Genomic DNA, 27,078 nt, shown 5'->3' with positions numbered 1-27,078 from the left:
TTCCTCTTTCCCCTCTGGGCATAAAGAGGAAGTAATGAGTGACAAAAGCGGGGGTGGAGAAGCAATGGTAAGGAGACACAATTCCACCCACCCACCCACCCACCCCATGTGATGATGCTCTTAGTCTGAGGTAAGTGGATGTAGGACGTGGACTTAGATAATTACTGCACCCCCCTCCCAAACTTGTGAGCTGTGCTTAAGTCTACTTCCTTGTTGCCAGTATGTAACTTAAGGAATAAATATACTTAAGGAATAAACAATCTCACACCAAAAGTAACACAGTGAAAATGACAATAAGACCACTGTAAATAGCCGTTATGTTACACTCACATTCTCATTTTCCACCCCCATTCTCTTTAGAGTTCTGAATCTCTAGATAATTTCATTTAACATAAGCCCTTTATAGAACTAGCACCAAAATCTGTATTCCAACTAGAAGTTAGAAGCCATTTGTTTAAAACAAAAGCTCATCAACAAAAGACTTTTAAAAAGAACTTGCCACCCTTTATTCTCTTGCTTTTGCCTTGTCTTTTTTTTTTTCCTGGGGTGGGAGAGAGATGCAGCAAACATCTTGCTCTCTACAATCAATAAAATAACCTCTTAGATGCCCACGTGTAGAACCCATGACCTCTTCACACTGAAGATTAGAGCCCCTTCTTTTGAAATTAAAATGTTCTTTCTACTATACTAGTTTTGACTATATGCTGATGTAATCAATTTTTCTCCCCTTAATTCTAGGCATTTATATACAACTGTTAAAAGTAACCTAGATCAAGGGACCATATATCAGGAACACGTGAATTCCATTTGCTCAAGCTAAACAGGCTCCGTTCTGGTCAGATTCAAAAGAAGAGTATATGACAACACAACACAATGTAAGCTGCCATGATCTTCCTGCAGGGAATGCATTGCATACTTTAGTTCTGCCCACATTTACTTAGAATACTGTATCCAACTCAATTGGGACTCCAAACCTAGCACACTTCCTGGAAGCAAGTTGTATCAACTTTGAAGACTGGCCCCCACCAAACGCTTGATGGGATTCCCTTGCAGGTCAAAAGCACAGCGCATGGAGGGCCTTCCCATTTCACTTTGACGTCACAAATACCCCAGTGCAGTGGGTACTTCTCTAAACAGGAAACCTTTGCTTCTGCAGAGCTCTGTGTGCACAGGATTCTTGGAATCAAAGAGGGGGAAAGGGAGGTGTGGGGGAGAAAAGAGGGCAGGGGAGGCAGGAGTCATTTGGTTGTAAAGGTCAGACAGTTTTTAAAATGTGCTTCATTGCCTGGTCCATTAAGTGGCACTTTGGCCAGAATGAGCTTCAGAACTTTGACAACGGTGTAATCCCAATGTATTTGTCTACTTCAGTACATTTGCTCTCTTAGACAGAAAGAGGGAATATTTGAGCTGAAGACAATGGCTTGTGTTGAAAGCGCTCATTAGAATAAGCTTCTCACCTTCCTTCTCTCTTTCTCCCAGCAATGTTTCTAGCACTGTAAGGCAGAACATTTATCTTTCCACAGATACGATAATTCCCAAGCAGGCAAATAAATGATATGTCAATGAGAGTCAGTTGTGATGTGCATTCAAGACTGAATCCGTTTAATAAGAATATTGGTTTTGCACTTCTCCAGTATCACAAGTTCTGCATTTTCTAATAATTACAAAGCAATGTTTGAAAGAACACAAAATACTGATCTTGAAAGTAGTGATTAAAAGACAGAAAAACACAAACTGAGAAACTCTCATTTCCTACTCTACAGCAGTTATTTGCATTTAAAGAATCCCTTCCCCTCAATGATGCCATCAGCATTCACTCGGAAAGCAAGCAAGAGCCCTACACTGGTCCAGTGCCAGAGGAATGAGATAGCTATTTAGAAACAAGAGGACTTTTTTTCTGGGCCTGCAGCAGGAGACAGGCAAGACAACCAGACAAGGGCAGATAAAAGTTCTACTTCTCAGGTATCACCAATGAGATAAAACGCTCACCAGCAATGGAGTGAACAAACCATTTTCATTACCCAGTTATTAAAGCACCCAACTTCCACTAGTCTAGGTATTATTAGTCGAACCAGAGCAAGACAATACTTACAGATTTATAGCTCACTTGATGTGTTGAACACAAGCTACATAACAGCACATACACAGCTGACAATAAATATTATTACAAGTTCTACTTGTTCAGTAGCCTAGACAATGCTGCATGCACATGGTTCTAAACTTTTTTTTTTTTTACCTAAGCAAGCAAGATTTGGCTCCGAATACCATTTCTAGAAAACCACAGCAACTATGCATCACACGACTGGCTAGGCCAACTTCCATGCTCATACATTGTCCAAGCACCTATATAGTAAACCATCACATTAACTAGGTATTTTACTCTTGTATAAATTAGATTTTGATAATAATAATTAAAAAAACACACACCCAATCCCCAAACTTTAATCCATTGAGGATTTCATTTAACCAGATGCTACAGTTGCACTCTAAGTACTAAAAAAGAAATTCTGAACAGAAAACACTGTGCCCAGTTTAAAGTGCAAACTAGGATACAAATGCTAAACTGCAGTTGTTGTGGGAGCTCTACGACAGAACTTAATGCGGGTGGAAATGAGTAACACAATGGCTACTGTTTCAAGGAAATAGCAAGCATCTCTGGTCTACTATTACTTAGACTGAAAATCACAAACACCGTTATGCTTTAAGCCATTTTAGCTCCACTGACGTCAAAAGGACAAAAATAGACCTAAATTAAAGGACTCTTGCTTAAAATGGGTTCCCAGCTAAGCTGTTAAGCACACTCAGAAGATCTGACTGCACCGCATCAAGGCTAGAGATAGATAAGAGATTCCCTTCCTCCCACTCCCCAAGTTGGTTTGAAAGAGAGCTTACTGCTTATGACGTGCACACTCATCCCACTTTTGCTTCTGTAGTTCATTACATGATTATAATATACAGTATATATTCTTACAAGACCTGTCTGACCACAGGGAACAGTGGGTTAAATACACCCTAGGAGCTCATATAAAGAATTCTTTGCGTCCAGCCCAAGGATGTTAACAATATAAACTAGATCAAAAAGATAGCTTTGTAACAACAAAACTTAAGTGTACAGGATTAGGAATGGAGTACAAACACAAAGACACAAGACCTCATCATAATCATAAAGCAAACAAGGGGGAGGGGAAAAGGTCAGCATATGAAGCTATTAGTTTCTCAGGAAGAGAAGTCTCTCTCTTTTCACTTTGAGAATTTCTTAGCAGCTTCCCCCTTCCCTTTATCCTTAAATTCGTGATCACATTGAATGGGGATGTGCAGCAACATCAGGTAGATAGATCCATCACCATCTTGGGCTCTGGGACAGAGCTGTTTTAAGAGATTAGATTGAATATTTGTGCAAAATAAGGAAGCAATGGAGAGGCTGACTCTTCTTCCTCAGAGTATTCGCTCTCACCCTTTAGGTGCACAGACAGGTTTTAAAAAGAGCACCATTGTCAGAAATGGTGACACACTGCCCAAGCAGAGTCCCTTTGCTTCCTCAGGGTTGGCTGGAAGCTTTCCCTGTGCTTCCGTGACTTCTCCTCTTGCAGTTAGTCCCATTTTTTTCAGTTCATAAAAAAAAAAAAAAAAAAAAAGATGCACATATCATTCTTCGAGTTCCAAAAATAACAGTTCCTTCTCTCCCACTCCTCTCCCCCAAAGGAATTACAAGGGATTTAAAAGGGAAGGAAATAAAGAAAAGTCCGAATTGCACAAATGCTGTAGAATAAGCAGCTTCAAGGCAGTAGATTTGAGGTTAAAGCATCCAGGAAAGGGCGGAGAGGGAGGGGGAGAGAAAAGAGCGAGAGAAAAAGAAATCAATTTGCAGGGCACTAGGTGGCAGACAGGCCCAAAGCACATGCCCTTTTTGTGACACGGAAAACGATTAAGACTGCTCTCCCCACACCAATCCCTGGGATTGAAAAGGGGCAGGAGAGCTAAGAGGTGCGAGGGGGGCGAATCATTCAGAGAAAGCAGGAATGGCGAGAGACCGAGGCGCCTGGCGGTTATGGCACCAGGCGCAGGGAGCGAGGGAGGGACGGGGCGAGGAAAAGCGAGCCATCATGGGAGGCCCGGCGCTGGCTGCACCACGGCAGAGGATGCGGTGAAAGGATCTGCCCGGCGCTGGCTGCGCCGAGCCAAGTAGGGCAAGGGAAGGGAGGCAGTGTCCGGAGCCCGCTGCACCGGATCCTGTGGGTGGGGCGCAGGGGGACACACCGTGGCGCGCTCTCCTCGGGGCGCTCTGCCGCGGGGCTCATCATTTCTTGGAGCTCTGCGTCTTCTTGGGCAGCAGCACGGCCTGGATGTTGGGCAGCACCCCGCCCTGGGCGATGGTCACGCCGCCCAGCAGCTTGTTGAGCTCCTCGTCGTTCCGGATGGCCAGCTGCAGGTGCCGCGGGATGATCCGGGTCTTCTTGTTGTCCCGCGCCGCGTTGCCGGCCAGTTCCAGGATCTCCGCCGAGAGATACTCGAGCACGGCCGCCAAATACACGGGCGCCCCGGCGCCCACCCGCTCGGCGTAGTTGCCTTTCCGCAGCAGCCGGTGCACTCGGCCCACGGGGAATTGCAGGCCGGCTCTGGAGGAGCGCGATTTGGCTTTGGCTCGGGCTTTGCCGCCGGATTTCCCTCGGCCGGACATCACGGGGGGCTGGGCTGGCCGGGCGCTCGGGAAGGGCTAGGAAGCGGACCCCGGCGCTGCTTTGCAAAGCAGGGAGCGAGGAAGAGACGATCTCGCCTGGAGAACAGGGGAGGAAACGACACCGGCGTTAGCAAAGCGGGCCGGGCGAGGACGTCGGGACGGGTCTCCGGCCAAAAGGCTACACTGACGCGCGTTCCGGTGCAGCTCCCCGCCCCGCAGCTCGGCCTAGCGAGCAACCCGAGGGCGGAGCGGTGAAGGACGCCGCCGACCTCACTCCCAGCTCCCACCAGCGCGCGGTCTCTCGCCGGGAGTCCCCTCACCGTTAGCCGCCGCCTCGCCAGAGCGCCGCAGCTGCAATGACAACAAGCGCGAGATGCTGAAGGATATAAATCCAAGCCCAGCCTGTCGGCGCCTTCCCATTGGCGGCGGAGGGAGCGGGGCTGAGCCGTCATTGGCGGGTATTCCGATCCCTGATTTGCATAGGAGCTCGCGTCGTCCATGTTCGGGCTCGGGATGGAGCTGGAACCGCAACAGACACACAAGGCTTGGGCGCCCGCAAAGAGAGCTGCTGGTGAAGCATATTAATGTGCACCAGCAGCAGCTTTGGGAGTCGCGGGCGTCTTTGGCCCGGTGTGACAAAGGGATGCAGCGGGGAAGTTTCTTTCCTTGCTTTCCCGAACGTAGCGCAACCGGGAGCAGGCAACCTCCCTTTGAGCATGAGGGCAAGGAAGAAGCAGCCAAGCTGAGCGTGCGTTTCCCTAGTCCCCCCCCCCCCCCAAGCTCAATTTCCTGGGTTACTTTGTCTCCCGCACCGCAGCTGGTGACTAACTGGCAGGTGCAAACACACGCTTGGGATCAATACCGCTTGCCCTAGCAGGAGCTCTAAAGGCAAACCTAAGGAAAACCTGGTTTTTCAGAAAGGAACTTATGCAGGGCCTAAAAAGGAGTATAATAACATGACACGCCACCTCCCATCTTTCTGGGCACCCTTCCGGAGGACGTTTCGTATTTATTTATAGAACCTCTCTGCTGGATATTGCTTTCCTTCCCCTCTTCCTTCTGGAAGTCTCATTAGCAGTATTTTCTGGCTCCGATACCTAAATAAGAGGATAGTCCAACACCAGCCAAATCAGTGTCTTGGTTGACCCAACTGAGAGGAGAGAAACCAAGTTGACAGGACTCTTACCAAGTAGCACCTATACAGTGCTTTCAGTCCTTGTAGCACTTTCCACAGTCTCCGCATAACAGCCCAATAGAGTATTATCATCCTCAAGTTGTAGATGGAAGGTTTAGAGACAGTGGCTTGCACAGGGCCACTCAGTGGGGCAGCTAAGGTTGTACCTTGGGGCCAAAGTCCAGGGCCAATACAGCCCAGCCCAGCACCCCCCTCCCCCATGACCAGACCACCCAAACAACAGGTGATCAGGGCAAACCCCATTTATTCCTGTAGTCATTGTGGTGCTATGATGTAAGTCCGTTAAAAATTAAAAACCGCACACGCTCAGAGTATTTTTTTAAATGAGGTTTGGCAAACACTTTGATACCTCCAAGATCAGAGTTAGAAAGCCTATATACAAGCAACATGGATGGGAAGGTGCACTGTTGCACTGTGTCCTGCTTGTGGGTTCCTAGTCGACGGTTGTTGCCCACTGTGTGAACAGAGTGCTGGACCCTTGGTCTGATCCAACATGGCACTTCTGTTGTTGTTCCATAATATTAGCAATGAAGAAGCAATTGTAAAGCACAGGGCAGTATCCAACTCTGCCTGTATACCAGCCACTGCCACAAAAGGCTAAGCTGAAACACTTTTTCTAGAATGGAACAGGTCAGCAGAGCTAGCAGAAGAGAGCTCTGCTGATCTGTCCATCCTGGAAACGAGTGTTTTGGCTCATTTCCAGGGTTGCTGTTGTGCCAGCAATGGGCCCTGCTGGCACAACATACTTATCAGAGGCACAGCGGCCGCACTGGATACTGCCCATGGAGCAGGGGAGGGGGGGGAGAGATAAATGTTATGTTTCACAACTGAAGTAATACACATGGCCATCTAAAGGAGGCCCCCATCAAACCACTAAGTCCAAGGTCTGAAATAAGCTGCACTATTGGGGTCACTTGTGAGTTCATGGCTAAAGTGAAATCTGAACCAATGATTTCTGGCTCCCAGCTCATACTCTTCACCATTACCCAATGCCATCTCTCATTGATAGAGTTGTATCACCTTCCCCCACAAGTAAACTGGGCCTGGTTTTGTTGTTTTTGTGCCTCGTGAAGAAGCTATGCCATTAATATTTTGCATTTAATACAACCTGACCAACAAACTATCCCTGTGAGGTACTGGATCAGGGGTAGGCATTTTGGCTGTTGGCCCAAGCAAGCTATGATTATATTTCCCACAGGGTTGGCTGCATTAGTCTGTTAAAGCAAACACAATAGGGTACTGTAGCACCTTAAAAGACTAACAAGATTTATTACGGCATAAACTTTTGTGGAAGGAAATCCAATTCATGAAATGAATCAGATGGATTTGCTTTGGCTGAAGTCAACTCTAGTCCACAAAACTCATCTTGTTAATCTTTAAGGTGCCATAACATTTGCCAGACTAGACTTTAAGGGAGTGGGGGGACTAAAAATGACAACCAAGTGAACATTTCTCCTCAACTCATTTCCTAAATTACCCCTTATTATTTACAACAGACAATAAAGAGACATTATTTCTGAAAGGCTGCCACTTTCCCCCAAGGTGCTCACAACTGTATCTTCTGCCTATAGGCGAGCAAACGGCATAAACTATTCCATGGAAAAAACTATAAACATTATCAAACATCCACTGGTTATGTCCAGGTGTAGTAGCCAAAAATGATTCTACTAGATTGCAAGAATATAGTAGAAGCACCTTTCAATATATGCAGATTGCCTTTCCCTTTTCACCCAGCAAGTGGCAGCCTGCTCCTCCTACAGAATTAAGAAGAGCTAATAGAACAGACAGATAACATTTTTTGCCATAAGCCAGAGCCTAGTTTTCATTGTGGTAATTCAACCTCCCTCCCTGAACATATTTGCTTGTCAAAAATTAGACTCTATACCCCCCCTGACCATTTGGCGAGTCAGCTTGTTGAAGGCTGGACATTATTAAACCTTGCAAAGAGGACGGGTTTTCTACAAACTAGCACAGGTAGAGCTATCCTATACCCACATTGCTCTGGGACTAGAGATATACTGCTGCTTCGCTGGTGGAACAGCCACCAGATCAATGCATTCTCAGCCCAGGAAAGGTGTGGAAAAACACATAACTAGTAAATATAAAAATTGATGGACATGCCTACAGCATTTCTGATAACTGCTAGGGGCTGACACTATGTAAGCAATGCTGCCTATGTGCTAAAGGGAGACTGTAGCGATTGCAAATATACTTCCTCCTTCTACCTTGGGAGTCAAAGTGAAACACGGTAGCCACATTTGCACAGTGCCAGAATTCTGGCTTATTGTGAACAAGGGGTACGCTCCTGTCCACAGTCCATTTGCTTCCCACTTGAGTAAACTTCCTAGAAAGGAAAAGCTTACGATGATTATCAACAGCCAGGATCATGGTTTCTTGCACTCTTTACAAGCCAGGATTGTAAATCAAGGATTGTTCTTACAGGCTTGTAAAGGGTACAACAAACCAATATCCCAGGTTCAGACATCCTGGTAAGCTTTAATTTTCTGGTTTCGCCACTCATGTTAGCACAAGGAGCCAAGCAGGACCAATGGGCTGTGTGAACGAGCACATAGTTCACAATAAGCTAGGATTCTCCAGAACAACCTGTGTGTGTTGTGGTGGCATATCTGGTCCTCTGCCAGTGTAGCAGGGTTTCCATCAATACTATAGCCCCTCAGCTGACAGATCTACAGTTTATGATTGTGCCCTTAAGAAGCTATTCAGTGGGGAAAGGGCAATGTATTATGTTTTTTGACAGAAACACGGGGGAATGGAGGATGCCACAGTGACTTGTACCACAGAGGAATATATATTAAGAGGAGAATAACTCAAATTCCTACCTGCAATGATCTCCTCTTGCTGTTCCCTTGGTAGCATTTTAAAGTTTTCTATAACTGTTATGTTCTTTTGAAGGGCAGTCTGGGTAGCAATTGCCTTTGGATCCATTGCTTCAAAAGACTGCATGGTGTACAGTTAATTCTGCCTAGAAAAATATACTATCCAGTCTGGAACAGACCAATTTCCTACCCATTGTAGGACACCTAGTTGTTACTCACAAACAGTCCCAGGAACTACAGATCTATCCGTTTTGACACAGGGTGGAAATAAAATGGCGAATGCAATTCAATGTTAGGTATAAATGGATGCACAATTTCACATATACATTGATGGGATCTAAGCTGGCAGTGACTGAGCAGGAAAGCTATTCTGCTATTGTTGTGTTTTTTGTTTTAATGAATTTTATTATTTTAATGCTTTTGTTTTATTATTCTTTATTATTGTTTTAATCAATACAAATTTTATTTATGAGTGTAAGCCATCTTGAGTGCAATTTTTCTTGGTAGAAAGGCAGGGTACAAATAAAATAAAATAAAATAAAATCAATCAATCTATCAGTTGTGGATAGTTCAGTGAAAGTGTTGATGGTATGCAGCTGTGAGTTCCATGCTAGGGATCCTAAGGAAAGGGATAAAAATAAATAAAACTGCTGATATGGTAATATCTTTATACAATCTATGGTGTGGCCACACTTGGAATACTGTGAACAGTTCCCGTTGCTACATCTCAAAATATTATTGTAGAGCTAGAAGCTGAACAGTGGGAGACTGACCAATTTTTTTTTTAAAAAAAACTTTTCATAGAATGTAGTTAGCTTGTGTGTTATTTGCAACTTAAGGTGCCATTAGACAAATTCATGGAGGAAAAAGCAATCAATGGCTATTTGTCACGATGGCAATGTCACCTCAAGAATTGTTCCCCAGTTGCTGCAAGGGAACAAAAGCGGGAGAGGGCTACTGCCCTCAGGTCCTGCTTGTGAGCTTTCCATAGGCATCTTGTTGGCTACTATGGGAAATAGGGTAGATTCAATAGACCTTTGGTGTGATTCAGCACGGCTCTTCTTATGTACTTATGGAACATTTCCCCCCTGACAGATTAACGAGGAGACAAGAATGATAAGAAAAAGCTCTTCACATGTGGCATAGATTTAGTCAGGGAAGAAGAGAAACTCTGAAATCACCTCTGTTGTTAACCAACTAGCAGATGACCGTCCTCCCTCCATAAGTTCCATCCTCTTCCCCAAGGGACTTCACCTGCTGTCACTTCTTAATATTGCCAACTGCATCTCAGTTGTGGAGGAGAGCCCAAGGATTATTATTTAACACAAAGAAAGAACAGTGAGTGATATTGCCCACACTATTAAAAACTATATGGAAAACAAAAAGATGAAACCCGTGTACAAAAATTAAATGGTCAAAGAAGGCCGGGGAGGGGGGGGGGACTGACAAAGTTCTTAAAACTGTGGAGAAGCAAGAAGCCCAGCCTGCCTCTCTAGTCATGTGTAGAGATTCACAATGGTCCCCTCAAGGAAAAGGGAAACAACACTTAGCTTCATCCCCGTACCTGTTTCCTCGAATTATCCCCTACAGTGCTAAGCTGTTGGCATTGTTGTTGTTGCTACCGGGCGGCAAGATCCTTTGCATACCAGGAAGTGGGTTTAAGGGGGGAAATGTAAAAAAAATCATAAAAAATCAACGGATGACCCAATCGGATTCAAATTTGGTATGCTTAAAGCTCTCCTTGATATCTATTACTGTGCCAATTTTGATGTCTTTATCTTTAAAGCTTATGCAGATGTAAGCATTTGGTTTCTTTCCCTTCAAATCCTGCTCCTGTGGCCGCTCTGATGATACGCTCAAAAACTAGTATCAAAATACAGCAAGTTTTTTGCTTTTATAGCACAATTAAAGCAGCATGCATGGGAGTATTTCACAATAAAAGCAGATTATAAGCTGGAAAACTTTGGAGTCCTTTGCATGCAATTCGCAGTAATTGCACAGTATAACGCTGGTGTGAGCAAGCTAAAAGATTCCTAGTTAAAGCTCTATGAAGTTCTGGAGTTGTACTCTGCTCAGGGGAGAGGCTCTCATCTCTCCAAGACTTGGGGTTTAAGAAGAAAATGGCTCTCTCCCACTATCTAGGGTGGTGGAGACCTCAGAAATTTTGTTAGCCCTCTTCCCATCTTCCCCATTGTTTCTAGTATTACTCTTTTTGGAAAGTTGGACTGACCATCCTGCATGATTGATAAGAGCAGATGCTGCTGTGGGACAGAGATCCCTCTTCCATAAGTATCCCACATACACGTGCAAATTCCAGTCTCTAGCAGCAGAAGACAGGAGGCAGTTTAGAAGAGGATTTTCCCCTGCCTACCACCTGAAGTTCTTGGATAACAGGTCTATGGCCAATGAAGAGGGGGGGGGAGTGCATCTTTCCTAGTAAGATCGTAAGCACAAAATCAGGGCCCAGCACAAAAAGTAATTTCTGCTTTCATTGTACCACAGGCACATTTGTGTTGTGGTTTTGGTCAGGATTTCCCTGACTGTTTTAAAGGACAGTGAGATTTATAGTAGTTTAAAATAGCTGCAGTACTATAGTAAGGTAGGAGTACAAACACTCCTGGCCCACAATACTTTTACCATTAAATCACGAAAAGTCCAGGGTATATGTAGCCAGAGTTCTCACAACTACTAGTCAAAACAAGGAACACATAGTATTCAGTATCTCTAAATGGACTTGTTTTGATTAGTTGAAATTGCACAATGCACACACACACACACACTAATAAGCTAACTGTGTTTGTTTTTTTAAAGACAAGTCATTAATGCTCTCCAAACAGTTTGCCTCTTGATAAACTCTTCACTCAAATAGTAGGCTTTAGTAAGTTTTCATACTATTAAAAACATTAAAAAATAATGTATTTGGTTTATCGTTTCTGGTAGATCAGTTCTTAGCAGGATGACATTTTTCAACAAAGCAGAGTTCCAGAGGACCTTTATCCTGTTGAACAGAATGATGGCCTTCTTTGAGGAATTAAGAATTCTGAACATTTGTCATTCTCCTTCAGAGACTCTCATTTGACAAGAAAGCTATAAAAGTATATTTGTAATGTAATTGTTTAGTTCTTCTTACCATATACAGAAAGAATAATACTAGCAACAAACTAACAACCGGAAAAAAAGATTTTATCTCTCATTATCAAACTATCCAACTTCTTGCTTAAACATGAGGGGCTATTTTAGTGGTATACAGCACTAACAATTCCCTCTAATAACAAGATTGATATATGAAAAAAGCATACCCAAACCCTCACTCTCCTTACAATGCTAGCATGCTGAAGTTTTAACGCTCATATCGACAACTACTCAAAACAACAGCTGCAGAAATGACTCCACTGAAGCAGCTTCTCCATCAATATAGCACATACTTAGAAACTCCTTTAAGGCATTGCAAAACAGAACTTTCACTTTGCAGCAGCAGATCTTACTAATAGTGATCTGCTTTCTCCACAGAGTTAGAGGAGAATCTATGAATATCAGAACAAGTAACACCAAATGAATACCAGGGCAAGTAACAAACAAAATAGAATCCTTGTTTCTCTCATAGGACGAGAAACCATTTGATTTTTAAGTCTTTCACTTCTAACATCTTTGGAGCACAGTGGCATTCTCAGGCTTGTCAAGGAAAAGTCAGTGCTGCATATAAAATCCATACTCGTTTGTACTAGAGGCAACATAGAAAATGTTTAATGCCAAGGCCCACCTGCTTGGCATCAGTGAATAGTCAAAACAGTGAAATCCCACAACACAAATTCAAATCAGTAGAAGCTACCAAACTGAAATATTCAGAGCAGCTATCGTGTGTCTAAAGACTCATTCATTGGACCTGTTTGAAATAAGGTAGAAGGATCAACAAGTCACTGTTTCTTGGGCTGCTTTGCAGGAGGTTCCCCGTCTTCCTTCTTGAGCCACTGGTGCATTAAGCTTGTACTTGTTTTCTTAGGGGTTGTGGTTTTGATGAACTGGCTGGACCATCTTGGTAAGCCATCATCATCATACTCTTTCTTGGGAGATTTGTTTTTCAACCAGTTCAACATCATTTTGCTGCTTGCACTAACTTTGATGTCCTGGAAGATATGGAACAAAGGGTGGGGGAGAAATCACTATTATAAATATAAGTTCCACGAGGAAGTGCAGACTAGTTCAGTGAACCTACCCATTACAGACATGTAGTTTCCTGGAGCATCCCAATCTTAGCTGAAGTAAACTGTTTCATTGAGAAAAATATGACTAAAGATTTTCCCCAAAAGAGATTATGCACAGAAGAAAATAAACCAAATGATTTTATGTCTTTTTTAAAAGTTTAATATTAAAAATGAATCTCTTTAGAAATTAATCTCTTTACATTGAAGGATGTAAATCACAGTCCTTTTTTTAGCCTTATAAGGGTCCCTTCAAATGATCTTAGAAGGCTTGATGAAGTCTGGTAAAAAAAGCACCACCTCTTTTTATAGCAGGGGACCAACCTGGACACAGCGAATAGAGAGACGCAGAATATATGCAGTCTCTCTATGTGTTTTGTATTCATTTCTGCATTAATGTGTAACATGAATGTAACAATTACAACTTCATAGAGGGCCTTAAGCCTATAAAATGAAGTTAGCAGAAAAGCGTTACCAGATCGTACCTTCTTAAGGTCCAGTTCAACAGGTAAAATGCATTCTGGTGTATTGTTTCGGGCATTGTTCACTATCGTTGAGACTGGGTGGAAAGCAAGGTTTTCTGTGGGGCAGATAAGCCTAAGTGCTTCTTGTGTGGGCACTTCTCCAAAGTCTATCCATTTTCCAACAGCCTCATCCCCGTCCAGGATAGCTGGCATCCTGAATAAGTAAAAAGCTGAAGATCATCTCACTGCTGAAAAGTAACACCCAAATTAGTTCACAACATGCAATGATTAAAAAAGTCAATCAGAGCCACATTCCAAAAATCTGGATGAAGATCAAGGGAGGAGAATCTAGCAAGTAAAATTCGTACGAAACTGCAGCACGTGCATTCAAAAGGGACCCCACTGGACTGAGAGGCAGATTTGGAATAATTCAAATGACTGCCTCCAAAGACAGCATTAACCAAGTGATTTATGTAAAGGCCAAAAACCCTGTCACCCAGAGCAAGTCTCTACTGTTCAGATGCACTTCTCTAAGGAGGGCAATTATAAAAGAGCAGAAGGAGCTTTTAACCTCCATGTTTTGACTTTCCTTTGAAGTAATATATTTAAATATCACACACACACACGTATAGAGTCACACTAATTGGTACACAGAGCAAGAAATTACGTGATAGGCAGTGTGACATATGAAGCATTACCCTCAGTAGGTTCCGTATTACAATATCATCTACAACAAACAACTATCCAGTTTAACTCCCTTGCCTGTGGTGGATGGAGCTTACACCTTTAGAAGCATCTACTGTGATGATGGTGAAGCTATACAATGGTTCTCCTCCATGAAGGGGCTCCCAGCAATCAAAAATACCAGCCATGGTGAGTAATCTCCTGCCCTTTGAATTTTCATCCTCATCCTCCACATCTGGTTTGCTGAACTGCAAAATGAAGGAACTGCATTATCAAAATTGCATTTAACAGGTGTGCATCCTCCTCCAGAAGAGGATGAATTCTACCTCTCTGGTCAAATGAACCATCCATCATCAGTACTTCCATCATTACCTCCAGGCCTTAATAACTGAAATTCATCCCATGTTCCAAGGTTGGATTGTGCTTTGGATACATACACAGACTTACCTGCTATCTTGTGCACTTGACCTTGACTACGTTCCCAACTTATCTCCTGAAAATCCTTGTTTGCTGTAAAAACCCTGATTTACTCTTGGCTTCCTTAATCGATTCCTCCATTACAATTAAGTGTGTATTTGCACAGCAAGGAGCTGAAGAGGACGGAAGTGGGCCAAGCTGAACCACTGAGAAAATGTCTGCTGCACAGAACCCCAAGGATGCAATGGTGGCAGAGGAGTATTTCATCTTCACTGCTGTCACTGCCACAGAGTAGGTTCAGTAATGAGTCACATCTGCCTTGAGATTTCCACCATTTGCATCAGGTTAGCAGTCCAGGGAACGCTCACTGATCCAGCTCTGACACCAGAGAAAGAGTGGCCTTCCAAATGTTTCGTCTACAACTCCCATCAGCCCTAGTCAGCATAGTCAATGGGGAGGGATGCTGGGAGTTGTAGATCAAAAACAATCAGGAGGGTCACAAGCTGCCCACCCCTGCACTAGCAGATCAAGTGTCCTCCGTGGCATAGAGTGCCTTTCAGCAGCTAAGATCATGATCTCTCCTGGACAGAAAGAGCCTGGCTACAATTATCCATGCTCTGGTAATCTCCAGGTTGGACTACTGCAATGCTGTGCATGTGGGGCTGTCACTGAAGGCTGCCCAGAAGGTGTTGTTGTTTCAAAACATAGCTGCTAGGCTATTCATTGAGACCAGGCATTAGGAACACCATTTCACTGGCTCATGGTCAATTTCCAAGCCCAAAGTGGCTTCATGGCTTGGGCCCTGGATACTTGAGGGAAGTCTTCTCCCATGTCAACCTGCCTGTACACCAAGATCTTCCTTAGAGGTCTTCCTCTAGTTCCCTCTGCCAACTGAATCGAGACAGGTGGTTAGAGAGGGGTGTTTTGGGATGTGGCACTTCGCTTGTTGAATGCTCTCTACCCAGGGAGCTTCGCCTGGTACCTCTGTGAATGTCTTAGATGCCACACAAAGCCTGCTTTCTCCCCAGGCTTTTAACCTTTGCTATGATTGCTTTTAGGGCTACACTTTATTGTGTTCTGTTATTGGAAAATTGCCCTGGAAATTTTGGATTTAACAGTATATAGAAATCTTTGTCATAAATAAATCATCACCCATATGTATAAATGACAGAAATGTCTGTCTCATTATGAGGAATGCCCAGTGTCATCAAAGGGGGAGGGAGCCGCATTACCTTCAGCGGTAGCTAGCCCAGGATTGGCCTCCTCTTATGCGGAATGGCAGTGGCAGATAGTCCTAGTCCTTGATACACATGTATTCTTCCCATCCCACAAAGGGGACAGTGTTTCAGAGAAGTTATTTCAGCAGGTTGGATGAAGGACTTCATGTATAGGAGCAGCCCCCTCACTCAAGAATCCTCCATCCAGCCATTCCTGTAGCTATGCTGCAAGTAGGATCATAACCCAGGCCTGACATCACTTCTAGTTCATGCTGCAGTAGCAGCTGGTGCCACACAATATACCGAAGGAGGAACCAAAAATGCTCATAGTTCCTGTATCTGATTTAGTAGGAACTTTTACATACATTATTTATTTCTCACAATAATGGCCAGTAATTGTAAATATGGTAGGCTGAGACCCTGCCATATATACCAGATCCAATGCTTTCGACATCAGTTTAGTCATACAGACCAGAATCATAAAGCCCAAACTCATTGGGAAGAGGCAAAGAAGAAAGCAAGAGCCAAGGAACACCTTAGCACTAAAAAGTAATATAACTGCACTCCTGTTATACCGTTTCTGGCTCATCCTGAGGGAAGTAAATGAAATAAGGTTGTTTCTGTCCATTATGTTGTTGCCATTCATAGTAGCCATCAGCCAGCACCACACAGCGCTTGCCTTTTACAAGGGGTCCCTTTGGAGAGAGAAGAGAGCAGCAGGAGAAATATCAGTCTATGCAAACAGTACCATGAAATACATTTCAAACATACATTTGGGGTGGGAAGATTTTAACAGCAGCTCATATTGGATTCTATGAAATTATCTTCAAAACAAAAGAGAGTTCACATGGAGCTGGTATAACAGGGACTGCTGACTTGTCCCTTTTCCTTCCACAACAACCCTATGAAGGTAATAGAATTTTAATGAATATAGCTACACTTATTGTGACGTTCATAACACAATAGGGCAGGCATGGGGAATGTCCAGCCTGCCGGTTTCTTCCCCCAAGCCATGCCCTCTCTCCCAGCAGGAAAAAGTTCTCACCTCTGATCAGCAGCTGATTGGAGACTAGTTTTACCCTGCAGGGGAGATGGGGGCAGAGCCTGTGGAGGAAGCTGAGTGATTCAGTCCTGGTTAGTTCAGAGGGTTAGCCCTGATTACTTCTAAATAAACATGCAGTAGCTTGGTATTTGGGATGCTATTTGGAAGTATTGCTGAGTAACTCATTCCTCCTTGCTTCTGAGTACAATGCAGAGGCTTGACCTCCTTATTGCTCAGTAGGCTTAAAATCAGTAAGAATCCCATTTTGCCTCCTCCCGTTTTTGCCTCTGCCTCTGGCTCTGCCCGCAGATGGAACATGAGTCCCTGAGACTTCCCCTAGATTAGCATTTGACCCTTGGATTTAAAAGGGCACCCCACCCATGATAGGAGTTCCTCAACCATCACTGTCTTGTGAAATCATCATAATCAAAAAGGATAGCAGTGTTCTCTGTGCTGGAAATGACTATTTATCATTTCGCTCCTCATCCCTTATATGCTACCAATTAGCTGACCTTGTTAAATTAATTTTATAGTGACTGGTAAAAGCCCCACAGCTGTACCAGTTTCAAGTGCAGCTAAGATTAGTTCTTAGGATTCCAACATACATGAGATATAGAGCTCCATCACACCTGCACGTTGGCCCTGGTTTACCCTCGAATTATCCGCCCTAGTTTTCATAGCGTGTGAAAGCCTAATCAACTTATACCTTTGCACTTTTAGGTTTCATTCATCTTTACACCTCTACTCTCCTGTGCACCAGCCTAAAACTGTTCTTCCGTTGAGATGCACATCCCACCCCCAGATCTCCTCTGTACCTCCCCCTACACTTCATTGGTTGGTGGTAGTTGGACACAGTGCCCTCCCTCCCTATGTGGTTATTCCCGGTTGCCTAGGCTACGCCCATTCCCCTCACCCTGCCTGGAGGTTTTGGAGCGTGAACATATTAAAGTCAGATGCAGGCTTACCTTTGAGTAAACACCATTGAACAGAGAGAGACTTACTTCTGAGTAAACAGAAGTAAGACCTCAGAAGTAAGCATGAGGTTGCAGCGCACTTCTTTCCAGTTTGCTGTTTTAAGACTTAAAAAAGAAAGCTTCTGAGTGACCACACAATTAAAAGTCAGTTCTATAAGTGTTTACTCAGAAGTAAGTCTCTCTCTGTTCAATGGGGTTTACTCAAAGGTAAGCCTGCATGTGATTTTAGTACAACTGGGATGTAAATGCAGTTGAAATCAATTGGATTTATTTTTGAGTAAGGGAACCAGAGTATCTGTAGTTTATGAAGATACACAGCTTCGCATAATCAAAGCCATGGAAGATCGATTCTTCAAACTTGTACACTACCAGGAAAAGGGTTTAAGGGGGGGTATTTAAAAATCATAAAATATCAAGGGATGACCCAATCTGATTCAAACTTGGCATGCTAAAAGCCCTCCTTATGAGCTATCACTGTGCTAATTTTGATCTCTTTATCTTTAAAAATGAGGGCGCTGCTAGCAAGGAGGGTACATTTTCCACATTTCTTCTAAGGTGAAAATGCCTACTCAGGAGTAAGAACATAGAGTTCAATGAGACCTCTTCTTGCTCCAGAGGGATTGCTTATAACCCACATGCAAATTGAAGCCATAGATTAATTGATTAATCAACTAAAACTCCTATCAGCTGCCACTGGAGGTTGCATAGTGTTGTGAGAGGTGGAGAGAAGCTACACAGCCAGCCCAGTCCAGCTTAACATCTTGGTGGGGAAACCAGCCCAGAGAGCATGCCAGGTAGCCTCTCCCAACCTCCTAGGGAATGAAAGTAAGGAATACTCTCCCTCACTCCCTGCCCCTACGATGTCACCAATGAATCCCCCTCTAGCTTCCCGCCCGCCCAAAGCAAGTCATAAAGCAAAGGTGGACCAACGAAAGTACAATAGACCGTTCTTTCATTCAACCCAGCAGCCAGGAAGCAGGAGGAGGAAAGGATTTGAATTGGAATTTTAAAAACACCTGCTGGAGAAAAGGCACACCCCTCACTTTTGTCATCAATACTGTCCTTTGAAAACACGTCCACAGAACATCGGATTGAAAACGATGGATAAAAATACATGTTGAGGGTAGTGCGTCGTCCTTTCGATTTACAGGAATAACCAGACTTTTCCTGTACCAAAAAACAGCACTAAGAGGAGGTGAAGCGAGGTCAGGGCAGGACATGGACAATGTCATCTGAGTCCTTTGCACACAACCCACGTCGATAGCGAGCTATAACACTGGTGTGATGGAGCTAATAATTCCCCCAGGAAAGAGGAAATAGAGGAATCTAGAGAAACTATATTCTAAGACAAGTGGAGACCAGGAGCAAGAAAAAATAGGAATGTCTAAACTGCCCCCCACAGCACTGGCTAAGCTGCTAATATCCTTAAAAGGGTTCTTCCATTCTGTTGGAAGAAGCAATTTGCTATTGGTAGAAATGCAGTACAGAGAGGCAAGGAGGGTTAATTTTCCAAAGTGATCCCTGCTTCCTCAGCTGGAGGTGTGTCACTACTTGGTTGCTGTTTGCTTTTTCTCTAATCAAGGCCCTCAACATGTGTGCATGCAGTTGGTAAAATGGGAATGGAAAGGGGAGACAGGCTGATGGTAGAAAAAGGTAATCAGGACAAACCTTTTAGTGTGCTTTTAATGGACTTCCACTCGTACTGCTGTATTTCTAAAAGCCTTCCAGTCAGTCAGTCTTATTTGTGTTTTCTCTAATCCAACCTCCACAGAAACCAAGCAGCAGGTTATCTCGAAGCTACTCTGTCAGGCAGAGCATGTGAAATACTAGCACCTGCTGGGTTCTTCCCTTTCAGAAAAATCAAGATGCTGGGTTCACAGCATGCAGTTCAGAATTATTTACATTTGTTGCAGGTGGGCACCTGTTGCTAGTATCTCTAAGAAAAACCGTTCATTTTCCTGTCTAGCGCAAAAGACATGAATGGCATAGCCAGAAGGAGACAAATTTTAAAATCATTTGTTTTCCAAATTGAAAAACTAACCTTAACAAAAGTTTAAGGTTAGTTAACCACAAAAACTAACCTTATAGGAGAGTTTCTCCATCATGGTATCACTCCGACAATTGGAAGTGTTATACTGCATTTTAGACGGGTCAGCTTCCTTAAACCATGCTGGAACCAGCCCCCAGCGCATGGCTACAAGGACACGCTCAGAGGAGCTGGAATCCTTTCATAAAGCAGAAACAGAAAGAAATCTTGAGAAGCATTCAGACACATACAAAGAAGATTGTAGAATAATCAAAGCCTCCATTCCAAAACAGTGTGTGTAGAGCTGCTGCGGCTGCAAACAGAGACCTCTGAAACAGCAAAAATCCTGCTGTTCAGCTGTTGTAGGGAGGAAGGGGGCCTAAATCCAGCACCTGTTTGCGCTCACAGTTCTCCATCCGGCTTGGAATACATGTTCTCATGTGCATATAACTCCTAGCTGGATTGAAGTAAAAGATTATTTGAAGTTTCTGCCATGTCTTTCATTGAAGAATTAAGAGACAAACTCTAGTCAGCACAGTCACTGACACCTGCTAATAACCCTCACCCCACATTTTTATGGATACTGTTGTTTTTATACTGTCGTTTTTATGTTTCTGATGGTTTTAAAATTTTGAGTATTTTTTAATGTTTACTGTTTTAACTTTTGTGAACCGCCCAGAGAGCTTCAGCTGTGGGCCGGTATATAAATGTAATAAATAAATAATATTTAAAAGGAGGTGGCTAAATTAATTATGTTTTAATGAAAGCTGTATAATTTAAAAAAATATTGCACCAGTTCTGTGTTGGATAAGCATCTACCATATGTAGAGTAAGACAGAGTTCAGATGCCACGATAGCCCACGATTGGTTAATTAAGCCTTGATTGCTTAATTAACCCATCATTGGTTATGATGTCGTCTGTTGAGAATATTTTAACCCATGATGGCTTCGATGGCCAGAATAATGCACTCTGATAACCCATAGTCTGAAGAGCGGATTATTTAATCCTTCATGGGTTATCATGTGTGGCGTTAAGTGGGTTATTTTGGTCACCTACAGAGTTGCTTAGCAAAAGCAGTCAAAACTGCTACTGCCGCTCTCCTTCAGCCAACATATCTGTTTCCATGATTTGCCTAGTAATTGATCTCAATCACAGCCCAACCCCACCCTAACTCTTTCCCCAGCACCGCAACCTCCTCAACTGTCAAACACCATTATCATTTTGCCTTGTGCGCAACCTTGCCAGAGGATGCAGTTTATGAAGTTTTCTTCCACTCCTGCAAACTTCCATGGAGTTATAGCTTCCATATCCTTTGGGGCGAAAAGGTGCTTTCGCTCGTGTGGCTTTGTCAAAGCGCAGGGTTTTCATTGGCCCTTGTGCGCATTCCTGCCAGGGGAGGCTGTGTACAAAGTTTGGTCCTGATCCTGCAAACTTCCAAAGGTTGATTTGCACCTCCCCTTTTTGGTGCACGCAAGGTTTTCACTCCTTTATATGTAATTGCGCTGGGGTTTGATGGTGTATTGGGTTCCTCCCGACTAGTTTGGTCCCAATCTTGCATACTTCCAGCACTATAGAGTCACCTCCCCCTTGTCGGGGTGATGCTGGAAGCACTGAATTAACCTCTCCTCTTTCACTGGGATATTGTAGAAGGTTAAAACAGGCTGTTGTGATGTTGTCAATAGCTAAAACAGTGACACTGCTTGGGAGGAAGGACTATAGCAGGTCAGGGGGGCAGAGGAATGACTCAGATTATGCACAGTAGCTTATTAACATGCACAGTAGCTTATTTGTCTGATCGTGTTGCGAATAAGTAGCTTATTTTCAAAATATGTGAGTAGCTTATTAAGCCATCATGGCTTAACATAAACGTCCGAACGCAGTCTATGACTGCAAATGCTACAGAAGAAACAAAAAAAATGCAAGGCTAAAGCTGAAAGAAACTTGACATTATCGCCAGTCATGGCACTTTGCAGAATAACATATGAAAACAGGTTATAAACAGAACACTTAAAATCTTACTTCATACAACAGTTGAACTACAGCCAATAACTCTCTCCTATTAATGGCTGAACTGCAACAATCTCTCCTACTAAAGCCATCAACAATGTGTTCCTTTCTAGGCTATTCTTTAATTTGCAGCTATTAACTATAAGGGAATACATATGCATGTTTAAGTTGTTCTTTGTGCTCTCAACAAGAATTCATAAATGCACTTGAAGAGTCTTCAAGTTAGACAATGCAGTTCTATGCATGTTTACTCAGAAGTAATTTTCACTGTGTTCAATGGGGCTCACATCCTAGTGTGTTTAGGACTGAAACTTAAGGCCACAATCCTATACACAATTAACTGGGAGAAAGCTCCATTGTACAGTTAAATAACCTGTGCTATGCAGATTTACCCAGTAAGTCCCATTGGCATCCCAAGTAAATATGCATAGGATTGCATTATTTGCCCATTTCAAATTGTGCCTTCCACTGTTTATGAGTCATTTCTTACAGTTTTCTCAGTTAAAACAATTGAAACAGACCAGCGGGTTTCACTTCTTCTTTCTGCCAATGATTAGCCAAATTCACTATTCAGTGCTAGCCTGCGGGTAACTTTTAGAATGTTTTCACTGAACTGAAAACAATTCCAAAATAGTCTTACTGACCCCGAAATATTACAATACAGGCTCCTGTCTAAACATCAGAAAATATGACGAGCACATTAGTCTCTAATTTAATATGTGTTATATTTTTGCTTAATGATAAAAAGTACTGAAATTAGTTCATTAAGGACTGCAGTATGGCAAATTGACATCCATGATACAAGAGTAATGGTGTAGGTAAGTACCAAGGGGCTCAGCCCTCACTCCTTCTTCCCATCTCCCTTCTCTGCTACCCTCCAACTGCTGCTGCAGCACACACAGCTTTTTCTCTTCTGCCTGGAGAAAGCACTTTCTATTATTCTCTGCTGGCCAATGAAGCACAGCACAACACAATAGCTACCAGCCTGGGACCAGGAGTGGCGGATGGAGAAGGCAGGCAGATACATTTGCCATTTTGCTTGCTGGGAAAATTGCTATTCATCCCAGGAAAGGGGCAAATGGCAGAGTTTGCGGCAGTATTTACAAATTTGTTTTCCTTTGTGAATTTATCAACAACTAGCACTGATGGAACTTGGGCAGGGAAATGAAAAGAGGAAATAATTTGCAAAATGTTATGCTTGAAAAGGTAACCATGTGTGGGTCACAAGTTTGTGCATGTGCACTGATTTGAGACTCATTTATTTTAAAATGTCACGTAACTTCTTCACATTTGTACTACAAATGAAGTAACATCAGTGCAGGTGTTTAACTTCTGAAGTTTGAGCAGTTATCTTTATTGTAAAATGGAAAACAATGCCAATACAAGTTTGTGGGTGTGTATTTGTGTATATCCTGGTCAGTACTGAAACATTCGTGTGAATTCATTTTTGTAAAATCACATTTAGAGCACCCAATCAGAAATATGGTCCTGGAGAGATTACCATATTTAGGCTGTAATGCACCATTGCAGGTTAATATGAATTTCTGCCCGAGGGAGGGGGTCTGTACCCCTCCTTTTAAACAGACATTTCCCCTCTCATACTCCCAAATAGCCTGGCAGCTCCATCCTCAGTATAGGATTATGCAGAAGGAACAAGAAATTACTTGTACATTGCAACCTGCCATTTTAGCACCAGCACCCACAGTTCTGTATGTTGCCTGCACAATGCCACTTATAAAATCCTTCAATCTACACTCCTTCAGTGGGACTGCTAGCTACTGTAGTCAAAAGATTCTGAGGAGAAGATGCCATCAGAGGGGGAGAACGTTACCTGACAACATACTGCAGGATGGTCAGTTGTTTCTACATATCTGTGCTACAGTTAACATTTCTTTGTATGAATCTTACAGCTCTAGGGAACTATCCCATTTATAAGTTGACACACTGTTTTTTTCTGTGGGAAGACTGTTAACCGTGAAAACAAAACATTCCCTTAGCACAGGATGAGTAACCTTTGGCCCTCCATGTGTTTTGGACTACAACTCCCATTTTATGTGACCATTCGCCCTGCTGACTGTAGCTAATGGGAGTTAGAGTCCAACAACAACTGGTATGCCACAGGTTACTCACTCCTGCCTTAGCAATAACACAAGGAACTTTTCACATGATTGCAACCATGCCTCACTGTCAAAGCTACATCTGAAGGCAATTTTGCCTCTGATAACCTAAATAAAAATGGATTGGTCAAAATTTGGCCTCATGTGTAAATCAAAAATTGCTAAGACACTCCTTCTGCAGAAGTTCACAGACCCATAGAATATAACAGGTGTCCTAACTGTAGAACGTTAACGCTCCACTGAATTCCACAGATCAGATACCACAGTTCCTCTTATTTGTAAGTGTTCGATCCTGCAGCCCTAGCAAAAATACAATTTATGAATGTAAAAATAAAAATGATCCAGATGAACACACAATTTAAGGGGTTCACCTTCTCAAAATGTTGTCGGGAGAGAAGCACAGGGCTGTTAGAGTGCGGGCTCTTATTGTAGGATGGACTATATTTGTCAGCATTTTTCCATTCAGGATGCCTTCTCCTCCCTTGATTATCATGGTATACACAAGCACGGCGAATGCGATCCGCTCCCAGACTAACGGCTGTGCGCCCACACATTCTTCACCAGTGACCTGTAGAAAACAGACGCATTCAAGTCAGTAGCCTACCAGTCAGATTCGTGCATCAGTTCTAGAAACAGGTACACAGGGCTAAGCAGCCCTATTACTAGGATGATCAGAGGTCTAGAAACAAAGCCCTATGAAGAGAGACTGAAAGAACTGGGCATGTTTAGCCTGGAGAAGAGAAGATTGAGGGGAGACATGATAGCACTCTTCAAATACTTAAAAGGTTGTCACACAGAGGAGGGCCAGGATCTCTTCTCAATCCTCCCAGAGTGCAGGACACGGAATAACGGGCTCAAGTTAAAGGAAGCCAGATTCCAGCTGGACATCAGGAAAAACTTCCTAACTGTTAGAGCAGTGCGACAGTGGAATCAGTTACCTAGGGAGGTTGTGGGGTCTCCCACAATAGAGGCCTTCAAGAGGCAGCTGGACAAGCAGCTGTTGGGGATGCTTTAGGGTGGATTCCTGCATTGAGCAGGGGGTTGGACTCGATGGCCTTGTAGGCCCTTTCCAACTCTGCTATTCTATGATTCTATGATACTACATCTGCCCTTCAACCTGCAGCTTTAAAGTGATGCAACCTGGCCACATTTTTCAAGAGTTTACTGCAACATGAGGGACTTCTCTTAAAAATAAGTATTTTCTTTACACACACCCCTCAGGATTAGCAAATTACTAATAAAACAAAAAGCAAAATAAAAATCTATATTAACTCAGTAACAATATAAACTGATCAAAGCAGCCAATTTAATCCATAGAAATTGACATCTAAAACCAGTTGAGGCAATGTGCTGGAAAGCTCTTGCAACTACAAAGGTTTTCACTTAGCACCAAAAAAGACACTCTGGCCTCATCTACACCAAGCAGGATATTGCACTATGGAAGCGGTATATAAAAGGCAGGAGCCACGCTACTGCTTTATAGAGGTATTGAAGTGCACTGACAACTGTTGGGGCCCATTCACACATACCATATACCACTTTAATAATGTTATATCCTTCTTGGTGTGACTCCTGCCTTTTACAGACCACAGTGATAGTTCAGTATCCTGATTGGTGTAGATTAGGCACAAGTTTGATGCCAGGAAAGCCTTCCTGAAGGAACTGTTGGGGCAATCACAAGTTATGGCATCACAATAGAAAAGGCCCTCTTTTCCAATCAAAACCCACTGCACTTCAGACTTAGAGGAAGGCCTCTGACGATAACTGTAATATTTAGGCAGGTTTGTGTAGAAGATGGTTCTATACAGATAAGGAAGTGTGTGTGGGGAATCAATTTAACATCAGGGCTGTTAGAACACAAAATGTGGATGAGGACAAAGGCATATTTAGCCCAACTTCCTGTATCTGGCTTGCTACTGTAAGAAACTACTACAGGAAGCCCATAAACTTCCCAAAACAACTAGTACTGAGAGGCATGCTGCCTCTGATCCTAGAGGTACATAGCCATGATGACAATTTGTCTAGTCCCCTTTTAAAGCAATCTAAATTGGTGGCCATCACCACATCCTGTGATAGCAAGTTCCTTAAATTAACTATTTACTGGGTGAAGTACTTTCTTTTGAATGACCTCAATCTTCTACCATTCAGCTTCATTGGATGGCCCCAAGTTCTAGAATTATGAGGCAGAAAAACTGCTCACCCTTAACTCTAGGTCATTTATGAACAAGTTAAAATGCACTGGCCCCAGCAGAGATCTTTGGGAAGAACCCTACTTGTTCATCTCTTGTCATCACTATCTGCCTCAGCTCCTCAAACTCCCTTCCTGAAAATATCAGTTCAGGCACAGGTATGTACCCTATGCCTTCTGCAGTGAAGACAGACGAAAAGAATTCACTGGCTGTGTTCGGACGACACACTAATCAACGGGGGGAGGGGTTATAGGAACAGAATGGGTAACAACCGTTGGTTAGCGTGTCGTCCGAACTCCGTCGTCTCCTTATCCTCCCTTTAGCACATTTTAACCCCCTTTTCGTCTAAACATCTGACCCTAGTTGTTAAAAAGTAACAATAATGGTTCTGAAATCGGCCCCATTATAAAGTCTTCAAAACTATCCACCTCACAAAGCGGAAGCAATCCAGTCTGTAACCTAACACTTTCCCCCTTACCGCCACTCTCGGTTCAGGCATCAAAAAGGTAGCTCTAATTGGAAACGGAGGTGAGAAAGGGACAGAGCGATTTCCTTACTTACCTGGGATGAAAAGGAGGAATTTCAGGGCGAGGCTATTAATGGAGTCCGCCACAAGAAGGAAAGAAAGGCTTTCTTTCCTCTGGAGCACCTCGAGTGTGAATTTGCACGTTTGAAAAACAGTCCCCGCCGCTACCCCCGGCTCTTCGCCTCAGGTTCACGACGGACTCCCACCCGCGGGCTTACTCCGTTCCCACGTGACGAAGGAGGAGAAAGGAGGCCTCCTCAGAGCTCGAGTCGTGTTGGGGCGCGGCTCCTCGGTGCCACGGTCGGCTTTTCGCGCCTTCCAGCGTTTTGGTCGTACCCCTTAACTCGGCTCCGACCTGGTGGTGGCGTCAACTCGGCCCGGTCGGCGGCTCTCTCTCTCTCTCTCTCTCTTCCACCCTCCACCCCCGTCGCTCGACTGGCTTTTCAAAGCGCCGCCTCGGAAATCAGCAGTTCTGCTTCACCGGCAGAGACTGGGCCTTGCCACT

At 43.5% G+C, this 27,078-nt stretch overlaps 2 protein-coding genes across 3 annotated transcripts; both read right to left on the bottom strand.

Moving 5' to 3' along the window:
- Positions 1-1,585: 1,585 nt before the first annotated feature.
- On the bottom strand, positions 1,586-4,697 carry LOC134395232 (histone H2A type 2-B-like). Its single transcript, XM_063121351.1, has one exon. It carries the CDS (start codon positions 4,676-4,678, stop codon positions 4,298-4,300), a length of 381 nt encoding a protein of 126 aa, XP_062977421.1. The 5' UTR covers positions 4,679-4,697; the 3' UTR covers positions 1,586-4,297.
- A 7,101-nt stretch (positions 4,698-11,798) lies between these two features.
- On the bottom strand, positions 11,799-27,078 carry HMCES (5-hydroxymethylcytosine binding, ES cell specific). Of its 2 annotated transcripts, XM_063121348.1 has the most exons (7): positions 26,609-27,078; positions 24,230-24,426; positions 19,789-19,932; positions 16,267-16,386; positions 14,136-14,305; positions 13,395-13,587; positions 11,799-12,834 (listed from the first exon to the last, which is right to left on the bottom strand). In XM_063121348.1, exons 2-7 carry the CDS (start codon positions 24,410-24,412, stop codon positions 12,625-12,627), a joined length of 1,020 nt encoding a protein of 339 aa, XP_062977418.1. In that variant the 5' UTR covers positions 24,413-24,426; positions 26,609-27,078; the 3' UTR covers positions 11,799-12,624. The 2 variants fall into 2 exon arrangements, with proteins under 2 accessions (XP_062977418.1, XP_062977419.1); XM_063121349.1 differs by lacking the exon at positions 26,609-27,078 and having other exon boundaries at positions 24,230-24,517.

Source organism: Elgaria multicarinata, chromosome 3 (genome assembly GCF_023053635.1).
Source record: "Elgaria multicarinata webbii isolate HBS135686 ecotype San Diego chromosome 3, rElgMul1.1.pri, whole genome shotgun sequence".
NCBI lineage: Eukaryota > Metazoa > Chordata > Lepidosauria > Squamata > Anguidae > Elgaria > Elgaria multicarinata.
The sequence above is the reverse complement of the archived record's forward strand: the minus strand, read 5'-3'. Positions and strand labels throughout refer to the sequence as shown.

Coding starts and splice junctions, on each gene's coding strand:
- LOC134395232 (XM_063121351.1), bottom strand. CDS start 4,678: ATGTCCGGCCGAGGGAAATCCGGCGGCAAAGCCCGAGCCAAAGCCAAA.
- HMCES (XM_063121348.1), bottom strand. CDS start 24,412: ATGTGTGGGCGCACAGCCGTTAGTCTGGGAGCGGATCGCATTCGCCGT. Junction 19,933..24,229: donor CCCGACAACATTTTGAGAAG/GTGAACCCCTTA, acceptor GCTTTATGAAAG/GATTCCAGCTCCTCTGAGCG. Junction 12,835..13,394: donor TTGAACTGGACCTTAAGAAG/GTACGATCTGGT, acceptor CATATCTTCCAG/GACATCAAAGTTAGTGCAAG.